The sequence below is a fragment of the Sciurus carolinensis genome, chromosome 8 (genome assembly GCF_902686445.1).
Source record: "Sciurus carolinensis chromosome 8, mSciCar1.2, whole genome shotgun sequence".
Taxonomy (NCBI): Eukaryota; Metazoa; Chordata; class Mammalia; order Rodentia; family Sciuridae; genus Sciurus; species Sciurus carolinensis.
In genome coordinates this window covers 30632805-30644941 of record NC_062220.1, presented here as the reverse complement: position 1 = coordinate 30644941, position 12137 = coordinate 30632805, and the positions used below count along the sequence as shown (strand labels likewise).

The following is a 12137-nucleotide window of genomic DNA, read 5'->3' as shown; positions in this document are numbered from 1 at the left end:
AAATCTTGCCATCCTGAGGCTCATATTGTGTTGTACACATACATACCTACCATTGTACACTAATCAACTAAACTTTGGTTAATTTGTGTCTGCTGACTGCAGTAAATGCCTTGAAGGGAAGAAATCAAATCTTGAGTATATCTCACACTTTACTTTTGATAGAATATTTTCATTAACAACTGTTATGGTTTAAATATGAGGTGTCCCCTAAAAGTTCATGTGTAAGATAATGCAAGTGTAGAGATGAAATGATTGGCTTATGAGAACCTTAATCTTATCAATGCATTAATCCATTGATAGGGATGAACTGGAGGGTAACTGTAGGCAGGTAGGGTGTGGCTGGAGGAGGAGGGCCCTGGGGGCCTTTGGGGTTTGTATTTTGGCCCATCTGAGTAGAGTCTTTCTCTGCTTCCTGATCACCATGTTCCGAACTGCTTTCCTCCTCCACATCCTTCAGCCTTGATGTTCTGGGCTCAGAGATATGTGTTGTCTGTCCATGAATCCTTGAGCCCCAGATAAACTTTTCATCCTCTAAAATTGTTTTGTCAAGTATTTTGGCCACAGTGAAAAAAAAATCTGATTAAAACAAGCCATAAAAAATAAAGATGTAATTGCTTATTATACTTGAAACATTTTCACTCACATCATCCTTTTTTTTAATATATAGTTGAGAATAGGCCATAACATAGATTAACAAAAATATTTCTTTCCTAGTATTATCAGTATAAAGTCATGTTTAGAGTTTGGTATCTGATCTAGTTCCCAGAACCAAACCCTCTAAGAACAATTGTACAATGAGTGAAGTCGTGTTCATCTGAACACCTTCATATCAGATTCATGAAGACACTCTGTACTTTACCTAATCTTTTTTTAGACCTGCATTCTCTTATTTTAAAAAGATGGAAAAGTTGGGATAACATTCTAATTTTCACAGACTAGGTCTGGATAAAAAAAATAGTCTAAAAATAAAGCAAGATGTATCTGAATGTACCTTATATTCACATACAGTGAGATATTAGAGAGAGAAGAAACAAATTCAATTAAAGAGTTGGGATAAATATTATTTAGGAATATTCTTGTAGTGCCTCTTTATGTAGGCGAAATTAAGTAACAAAATCACACAGTCAAATGAAGCAACACCAATAAAAGAAAATGTGATTTGTTAGGAATATATTAACATTACATTAACGGTTTAAAAAATGTAATTTTTAGAGGGGGAACTTAGTAACCAGAGACTCCAACTCATTGAACTAAAATTAAATTCATCAAATTTATATTGTAATATATTTATTAAAAAAGTAAACACAAATATAGATATTATGGCCATTCCTCCTATCAATCTTAGAATTTAAAAAATCAAAAATAGTGCAAGGTTTTAAATTCCTCCTTTGCTATATCTCAAAACATAAAACCTGCCATTTAATAACATTTACTTGGATACTTTTTCAAGAATTTTGAGATTTTAATTACATATATGTAAAAAACAATGCCCCCTTCCTAACTTTGAGTTACACATTTTTCTATTTTTGCAAGTCATTATTTTTCAAGTTATCATATATAATTCTGTAGAATATACTTTTATTTTTGCTGAAAAAAAAAACTATGTTAAACAAAATTTATTACCAGTGACATATTAGATGGAAAACAATGAGAGCACAGTGTGGGGAGGCAGACCCATCTCCTAAGAGTCCTGTTTCTTCCCATTGCTATTTTCCATCTTTCCATTTTCAGTGGAGGTTTTCATTACAGTTTAATGCCTCACAGTTGCTCACTGGACTTCCAGGAAAGAGGCTGAGAAAAACAGCAACTGCCTGCTTATTGATTTATTTAAACTCCAAGGCCCACAGCCCAAGCTGTGAATGAACTGAGCCCAATTCATCTCCAACCTTCATCTTCAAAGCTAAAACATTTAGGGAAGTGGAATCATAAAATAGAATACTACATTGTAACCATTCACAAACAGTCCTGATTGTCCTTACAAACATGCCAACATTTCTGTGATACTGGGAAGCACTTCTATGGTCTTCAGATTATAAGCAATTTGGGGTGGGGGGGATGTTGAGAGAGCAAGATTTCAATTAACTTTGCTTCTCCTTTTGAGCAAATCTGGGTGAGTCGTTTTCTTCAGTTAATGGAATGAGATTATAAAACATTGATGAAGGTGACTTTTGGCAGAAAAGATTAGGATCCAGATAGCTTTAAAATTGAGTTGGTTAATCCTCTTAAAATCTAAACACAGAAGTAAAAGGAGAATTCCAGGAGTCCATATGGTATTATGTAATCTTCAGGTTCTGGTCATTTTGGATTGTACATCTCTCTACAGTTTATAAGATCCATGGCTACCTTTGAGAACGTTATCTTAAACCACAGCCCAGCTCTTCCCTAATACTTCAGTAGCACCAAAGGCTTGAAGTTTCCCCATAGCCATACTGTTCCTAGTCTGCACATGTTGTTATCTCTGCCTAGATAACCTTAGCAAATGAGCAAAATTTTCATTTTGGTGAATTTCTTCATGAGACACCCAAAGATTATACTGCCTTTCCCTATCTCAAAAAGGTAGAGCCAGGGATTTGTCACACAACTGTGACATTTACAACACCATAATCTCTTAAAAAATGAACCTCTCAAATACTTAGCCCTTACTTATCTCTATGTTCCTATCGTTTAACAAAATGCATGGAGCATCTGATCTGTATTGTCTGCATGAATAATGATAATGAATTTACTAATTAATTTAAACATACTGTATTACTTTATGTCATATTTTGAAATAATCTGAAATAAACACAGTTAATTTCTATTTAAGGAAAAGCAGCAGATTATCTGGTACCATTTAGAAGTAACACGATTTTCATTAAAAATGTGAATAAATTATTATTTGACTTTGAGATACATAGCTTCAATATTACCTAATGCTGTTCCTCCAAAACAATAGCTAGCTAAATTTACTTGAAATTCTCTGCATTTTCTTAAAATTATTCTGAAATCAGACTTATTCACTAACAGATTATCTTTCCTATTTATTGCATTTGTACTATTCTGATCTGATTAAATGATGGCTGATCATGTCAGATTCTTGTACTGCTGTGTTATTTTAAATTGTTCCTTGTAACTTCTTTTCCTTTTCTTCTAACAACTCGTCCTATGAATGTACACATTATTCTTACACCAAAGATTCCAAAATATGAAATAGTTTTAATTCCCTGATATCTAATTTATGACATGCATGGGTTATTCTTGTTTTTTTTAAATCTTTTTTATGTTTTTTCCGATAACCGATATTTTTCTCATGATGATCTCTGATTGGCATGTGCTATCTTTTAGCGTCATAGGAGTTTCCTTTATGTCTTAATTTTGATCATTAAGAAGTTATTAGCCTTGTTTTACTCAGTCATTTTGCTGCTGTGACTAAAGAACCCCACCAGAACAACTGTAGAAGAGGAAAAGTTTATTTAGGGACTCATGGTTTCCAATGTCTTAGTCCATAAGAGGCTGGCTCCATTTCTCAGGGCTCAAGGTGAGGCAGGACATCATCACAGAAGAATGTGGTAGAGGGAAGGGGCTCACATGGTGATCAGAAAGCAGAGAGAGAATTCACTCTACAGATACAAAATATATACTCCATAGCCAGGACCCCAATGCCCCACCTCCTCCAGCCACACCCACCTGCCTTCAGTTACTACTCAATTAATCCATCAGGTGATTAAGTCACTGTTTGGGTTAAGGCTGATATAAGTCACGCTCTATCTTTTCACTCTGAACTCTCTTGCGTTGTCTCATATGTGAGCTTTTCAAGGACACCTTACATCAAAACCATAACATTTTACCCCTGGCCCCCAAAAGCTCATACTCATCTGACAAAGAAAATATTTAGTTCATTCCCAAGAGTTCCCATGGTCTCAACAGTTCCAAGATTGCTCAAAGTTCAAGTTCAAAGTCTTCTCTGAGACTCAAGTCAATCTTGCATTACGAGCTCCTGTAAAATTTAAAGCAATGTGCAAGTATCCAATATATACTGGTACAGAGTACACATTTCCATTCACAAAATTAGGGGCATAGAAAAAAAGGATAGTACCAAAGCAAGACCGAAATCTGACTGGGCAAACAAGTCATGGTAGCACCATGCCTGGTATCTGGGGCACATGGCATCCTGATGTTCTCTCCAAAGGGCTTGTGTAGCTCCGTTCCTGTGGTCATGTTGGTTGTAGCCCAAGTAAAGTTTCTGCTTAATTCTTGCAGCTTTCCTAGGATGATGTCCTATGTTGCTGACATTTCTTAGTCCCACTGCAGCTTGGGCTTCTTCCTCGTATCTTCGCACTTTGATTTCTCAGGGGGTGCCTGCACGGACTCTAACCCTGCTGCACTTTGCCCAGCCTCCCAGGCCTTCCTTTGAAATCTTCATGGAAGACTCCATGAACCCCTAACTGCAGCATCCTGCAATTCTGCAGAACCAGCACCACATGGTTGATGTCAAAGTCGGTCACCATCTCGAGCAGTAGCGAAGCTTCCAGGGACCCTTGCTACAACAGCCTGAGTGGGTGGTTGATCACATTGAAAAAACTTCCTAGACCCCCTTATGCAAGAAGGGTTCCCCACTGGTCTCTTCTCAAGAGAATTTTCACCTTTACTCCCTTGAGCTTGAGATAGGTGTGGTCTTACCAGCTATTGAGATGCCCTCAAGCTATCTCTCTTGTCTCTAGGCAAAGTCTTCAGCGTTTCTTCAGTGGTCCTAAAGTCTTTTAAAACTGCAACTTCCTTAGCCCTAATTTTACTTCAGCCTTTCAAGTTCACTTTTTCCAAATCTTTCTGCTCTGCTTTCTGCTCCCAATTATCACAATAAACTTGGTTAAAAGCTGCCAGCAATATCCATGCCACTGCTTGAATGCTATGCTGCCTAGACATTTCTTCCGCTAAATTAATTAGTCCATCACTTCTAAAATCAGCCTCACAGAAAGTCTCAGGACACAGGCAAAATGCAGACAACTTCTCAGCCAGAACATAACATGAATGGTCTCTTCTCCAAATTCCAATACAGTCTTTCTTTTCTGAAACCTCTTGAGTCCTGTCTTCATTGTCCAGGGTCCTATTCGCATTCTGGTCTTCTGAGCTTCCACCAGAATTGGCCATTAAGCTCTGCTTACAGCAATCTAAAGCATTTCTGGCCTCTACTGTTACACATCTCCAAGTTCCTCCTACTGTTTCCAAAAAGCTCAAAAAGTTTCTAAACTACATGGTCAGGTTAGTCATAGCAAAGACCTCACTTCTCAATTTCTGTTTTGGTCAGCTTTTTTTCTCCTGTGACTAAAGGATCCCACCAGAACAACTGTAGAGGAGGAAAGGTTTATTTATCAACCCATGGTTTCAAAGATCTCAGTCAATAAAAGGCTGACTCCATTCCTCAGGGCTCAAGGTGAGGCAGGACATCATGGCAGAAGAGTCTGGTGGAGGGAAGAAGCTCACATGGTCATCAGGAGGCAAAGAGAGAAAGAAAGAAAAAGAAAGAAAGACACTCCACTCTCCAGATACAAAATATATACCCCATAGCCACACCCCCAGTGAACCACTTCCTCTAGCCACACCCCATCTGACTCCAGTTACCCCTTAGTTAATCCCATCAGGGATTAGATCATTGATTAGGTTAAGGCTATAACCCAATTGTTTCTCTTCCAAACTTTCTTGCATCGTCTCACATGTGAGGTTTTGGGAAACACTGTAGGATATTGAAAATGAAAAACCCCAAGACAGTGAGGCCTGAGAAAACTGAATGAAAGAGAAAGTCATACATTGATAGCTTTCCCAGTGCATTCAATTCCCAATATGTAGGGATTGACAGAACAATTCCCTAGAAAGGAAGTCAAAACCTTGATCCTTCCTCAAATAAATCCTTTCCCAGTGATAATACAATGGGACCCTGAAGGGAAAGAGACAAACACTGAATGCTGACCCCAAACCCTCCATTCCTCTCCAAGTAAAAATATTGCCCAGTAAAAAAAAAAAAAATTCAAATTCTCAGAAACGTGTTTCCTGAGTGCCCAAACTGACCACTGACCCAACATCCCCTCCCATTTCACCCAAAACAGACCCTGAATTCCTGAGTACATAAACTGAGAAGCTCGTTCATTAAGTCAGCTCTTAGTATAACTTAAATAAAATCAGTCCCCTCCTTATTCAGTGGCTTATTTTCTACCAGGAAAGTGGATCCATCAGAGGCATGAAACTCTGGCCCTGAGTAAACAGCTAAGATGTTTCACAAAGTTGGCGTCCAGCCTAGTCTTTTTGTGCTAACAGACACCACATCTAAACCACAACAATACCTGTGCAATTTCAGAAGGTATTTTCCTGTTTTACTATCCCAGATCCCAGCTCTGGGACAAGGAAAACCACCCAATGACACCACTGTCAGCATCACGTGGCAGCCCTGGCGCAGTTCCCGCCTCATTCACGGCCCCTCTCTATCCAGCCCCAGCAGCTGGCTGCACGGCTCTTCAGTCCTGCACATCTCTCCAGGGCAGCTCTCCATCCTGAGCTTCTAACCCTAAAGCAAGGAACACATCCTCGAGATTTTCTAGGAGATAACTGCTGGCAAGAACAAGTGACCAGGCACAGGTAAACAGTCACAGAAAGAAGACTGCGGTAGGTGACAGGAGTCTCAGAACCTTTCCTGACACAAGAGTGGATGTAGTCAATCTCTGGGATATAACCCTGGAGCTAGGCTCTAGCAGCTTTGCCAGGTGTAGAGTCTCTCTCTGATCCTTGATTCCTGCTATTTCTCTTCCCAAATTATTCCTTTCCTATAAAGGGTAGGCAATTTTATGTGATTTTTATCACCTCTTCTTACCTTTATTTTTTAACCTTAGTTATAAGAAAACAAAAGAACAAATATCAGATATCTACATATGCCCTTTGGGAAAAAATTAAAACCTCACTTGTTTTCTTAATTTATTTTCAGAATGTCTGTACAATCATTGTAATTCTAGAAAAAGGCTCTCCCCTTCCTCATAGGAGTACTTTGTCATTTTTGTTTTAAAGTTTATGTAAAATAATTCTAAAGTTTTTCTTTCAAATCTCAGGATTAAAAGAAATTCCAGTTTCAGCTAAGACATGTAGTGAATGGCTTGGAAGTCATCACTCTTACAATAAAATGCTGGACAAGCTGGAAGCCAGTTACTTTCCTTAGACCTATGAGAGAACTGATGATGCAGAGCCAACTATTAACCCCAAATCTAGAAACGGGCAAATCCAGAAAGACTCAGAAGCTGCTGCATGCCAGAAGTGGCAGGAAGGCCCGCTTACCTAATGACTTTGACGAATTCCTATATACAGAAAATGAGAAACTCCAAGGTCCCAGGCATAGGTGGGCCACACACTGAAGTGGACTTTCCTTCCCATGAGTCAACCAAGTTCTCATAGTGAGGATCCAAGAAAGAGACCCATGTGACCATGGCAGGAAGAGGAAAAGAAAAGCCTTTGTTAAGTCTTTCAGATCCTTCCTTCTCCCTAACAAAGAGGGAAAGATTTTGCCAGAAGGAAACACTGAGAAAGGAAAACCACCCTACCACAGCGTGTCTCAGCTACTGGAAAACCAAAACCACAGGGACCCACAGTGAATGTGGTAGCAGAACATCCAGAAAACACAAGGGAATGAAAACATGGGAGTGAGAGGGAGCGCGACAACTGGACACAGAAGCATTTGTGAAAGGTAAAGCCCTGTCCACTAAAAGGCTAAGATTTAATGGGATTACAGAACACTCCCTCTTTCCAACACCTTGCCACAACACTGACAAAGACCCAGCTTTACAGTGGTTCACAGCTAAAACAGACTCTTTGAGAAGTACTTAGGGAAGCCCAAAGTTAAAAGGGGAGACGAATTCAAGAACACTGGAGGAATTTGAAGCCTCTCATACCTATGACTATAAGAACCATTAGGCCCAACCAGTCCTAGTTGGGTTAACATAAATCATCATACTGAAGCCCTCAGTTATTACCTGATATAACATATCTGGCTTTCAACAAAAAAATTATAAAGCATGCAAAAACAAAACAAAACAAAACAAAACAATCTGGAAAAACAAAACAAAACAAAACAACCATCTGGAGAGACACAGAGTGAGCAGCTGAAATAAATTCACATGTGACATAGATGCTGTAATTACCAAATAAGGAATTTGAATTACTATTATTAATATATTAAAAGCCTCAATGGAAAAAGCTGGATACAAGCAAGAAGAGATGAATAATAAAACAGGAGTTGAAACACCAAGGAAGAATCAAAAGGAAATGCTAGAAATAAAAAACACTCTAATAAATGTATAATGTCTCATCAGTAGACTTGGTGCAGCTCACCTGAGAATGGGTGATCATGAAGACAAGTCAAAAGAAACTTTCCAATCTGAAAGACAATTAGAAGAGAATAGAGAAGAGAGGAGACATTGATGACAAATACTGATACATAGAGAAAGGAGCTCAGAAAATTCCAACTAAGAAAAAAAAACAAAAACAAAAACAAACAAACAAAAAACCAACAAAACCCCACACCATTCAAACTTCAGACAGCTAAGAGGAAGGTAAAATCTTGAAGGTATGGGGTGGGATGGGGGAGCACTTCTCCTACAGAAGTTCAAGGTTGAAAATACCCCTAGACTTCTCATCAGAATCTATGCAAAGAAGAAGAGAGTGGACTAAAATTTTCAGCATGTTCAAAAAGAAAGAAATGCTAACCAATATTTCTATAACCATTGAAATTATTTTTAAATGTGAGGTGAAACAGACTTTTTCAGACTACTGGGGATATATTTCTAAAGCAATATATCTCCAGTATTCCAGTCCTCACAGAAATGTTAATCAAAAATAAAATAAAATAAAATAAAAATAGTACTGTACTGCATAGATAAGGGAAATGAAATAGGCAAAAAAAAATTATATTGACATGAAGAAAGAAAAAAGTATCAGAGAAGGAACAATTGAAGAAAGAGATAATCTTGTTTTTTAATTGATCTAAAAGACAACAGTTTATACCAATAATGCTCACAATATATTGAGTGATTATAGCTTAGTATAACTAAAATGAATGAAAACATGCCAGAAGAGATGGGAGGGAGGAACTGGAAACACTGTTATGGGGTAGCTATGCTACATTTGAAGCCTGCTAGTGCTACTTGAAGGTGAACTTAGATTACTTTAAAATATGCATTGTAAACTGAGGTCAGCCATTAAATAATTAAAAAAACAAGCCCCAGTGTGATACCAAAAGAAGATATAAAATGAAATCATGAAAAATATTCACTCAAAATCAGAGAAGACAGATATAAAGGAAGAGAGAACAAAGAGCAATTGTAAGGAAGTGGCAATAAAGATGGTAGAATTTAATCCAGTTGCATACAAAATTATCTTATGAATGGTGTGAACGTATCCATTAAAGTTCAAAATACATCAGAGTGGACAAAAACAAAATAAAATGAAACTCTCAAGAGACTATCATATACTATCTACAAGAATACCACTTTAAAAAATAGAAACCCAATTTAAAAGTAAATAGACGTAGAAAAGTTACATCATGCAACCCAAATCAAAAGAATGCTGCAGTAGTTCTATTAGTTTAAGACAAAGTAGACTTTAAAGGAAAGAAGATTATCAAAGATAAAAAAGGAATATTATATCCTGATAAAGGAGTCAACTCCACAAGAAGCTCAAACAATCCCAATAAATATGTGTGTACCTAGCACAATATCAATAAGTGAGGTAAACACTAATGGAACTGAAAGGAAAAATAAACAAACCCACTACTGTAAGTGTTGATTTGAATTAGAAGTATTTTATGTTACAAGCCACAGGAGACAGATATTAGCCGGTCCAGACCTCAGCTGCAGCAGGGATCTTAAAAGTAGGTAAAAGATTAATTTAAAAATATTCTGAGCTATTAAGTATAAACCCAAAGGTATACAGGAATATATATTATGACCTTATACAGTTAATACAAATTCTAATGTATAATTATTCATTTAGAGGTATGGATGCTCTATTAGACTTCAGAATAGAGAGAACAAATTTTGTTCAGCTTGGTTTCCCTAATACCTAGTGAGGTATTTGACTTGAATACATTCTCAATAAGTATCTACTGAATGTCTTAATCTGAATTTTCATACTGTTACATTTATCCACATTAAACTGTACAAATGAGCTAAAAATTGCAAAGTCCTAGTTGTACTTATCTTCTAAAATAGAGGATGTTACCTTGTCATGCTCAACTATTACCAAGTCCCACCAGGCTTAGTGACATAGTGAAAACAATATGGTGAGTGCATAGATTGTTCCCCGGGTTGAGCTGCCACCCCGATTTACTACTAATCAACTCTGTTACTTTAGTCATCTGAAATTATCCACAAATTAGTAATGCAAAGTAAGAAATATGAACAGAATACAGATAGATCGACACAAGATTAAAAATAAACATGTACATTACAGAAGTGTAATTCTTAATGAACAAATGCATTTTAAAATGACAGAATTTTGTCAATTTTAATTGCATATTAAGGCAGAGTTAAATGAGTTAAATATCCAAAATAAGCAAACAAAATGAAGGGACATATTATTAGACAAATCATAGCATCTAAAAATGAAAAATGCAGAACATGAGGTTTTATTCAATTTTTCAAATGCATGACTAGAATAACAACTTAAGAGAAAATATATTATTAACACTGTCATCTCTTTAAATTACATAGTTGAACAACCATCCTCAATTCATTTATATCTGGCTGTGTTAAAGAAAAAAATGAAATTTCAATTACTTTCATAAAACTCAGAAGACGAACATTGTATCTTTATAAAAAATATTTTTTATCAAGGAATACCTACTCATTATGAACTGCCAAGGTTCTTCAGGCAACAGATGATTCTCATTTTACTGTTCAGGATATGCCACATATACCCAATAGGTACAAATCTGATGTCATAAAATAGGGCAAAGGGAATAATCATTCACTGCATAAAGACACTGATATTCTTCTCCATTAAAAATACTTTTTTCAAATATCACTATTTGATTTATTAAAATTCAATTTCTTTCTAATTTTCAAGCAAAATGGTTACAGAAAGTACAGAGCATCTCCATAGACTGTGAGCACTGGATGTTCATCCTCTGAGTAAGAAGGAACAGGAAATACCATAGGGCACTTACCTGACAAGCATTATAAAGGAGCTGGTGTTCTAGCTTTTTAATACCTAGAATCTGCTGGAACATTTCGTAGAGTTGTTCCTTGCTCAGAATAAGTTCAGACACGGTGCTGAGGGTCATTCTGTTTGGCTGTTTGCAGGAATCCTCTTCTCCCCTGTAGATGGCATCATATTTGGCTATCCAGGAGCTCAGCACTGTCTCTTTGCTCAAACCATCTATTTCTGGCAAACTGCGCACACGTTTTTCTATGTTCTTCTTAAACACCTCTCTGAAGTCATTAGCAGAACACCCTCCACTCTGAACCATTCTGGCCACTCGGTCACTCTTTAGAAAAACCTGAAAAACAAAACAAAACCCATTTTTAATGAGGTATGTACACTAATGTCACTTGTTTTCAGCAATCAGTCAGGGTTACTGAAACTAAATATTCTACGATTATTCAAAATGTTTTGTAATATATAGTAACTCATTACAAAATGGAGGCCTCAAAACTCTCTCAAATGTTGGAATGCTTAAGAGAGGCAAGATACAGTGCTGAGGAACCTATGAGATGATCCCATCTTGACCTACATGTCCCCCACCAGAATGTCATGGGCACCTCTACAATGAGATCCTACAGGGTGGAGAGCTCGTGCATTGGATTAGTGCTTTTGTAAAGAGACCCCAGAGAGTTTCCCCATGTGCGACGTGAGCACAGAAGAAAGACTCTGCCTGCAAAACAGGAAGGGGGCCTCACCAGATACACAATCTGCTGTGTTTTGATCTTGAACTCCCCATCCTCCAAAATGGTGAGAAATAAATTCATTTTTATTAAACAAGAGCAGCAACACTATGATTAAGAAAGTAACTGGAGATATGAAACCAACTTCCCTATCTGTATTTGAGGGTTCTGGCAAACTCTTCTGCACAAAAGGGTCACCTATCATTTGAGAGAGGATTTGAAGGCCAATATTATAGTACATCT

At 37.2% G+C, this 12137-nt stretch overlaps 1 protein-coding gene across 16 annotated transcripts in view; it reads right to left on the bottom strand.

The window, feature by feature from the left end:
* Cadps2 (calcium dependent secretion activator 2) overlaps window positions 1–12137 on the bottom strand; it is a 526649-nt gene that overhangs the window by 322582 nt on the left and 191930 nt on the right. For all 16 annotated transcript variants that reach the window (XM_047562660.1, XM_047562665.1, XM_047562675.1 and 13 more), the window contains exon 3: window positions 11177–11509. In XM_047562660.1, the coding sequence (XP_047418616.1) occupies window positions 11177–11509 (333 nt within the window). The remainder of the gene's footprint in view (window positions 1–11176; window positions 11510–12137) is intronic.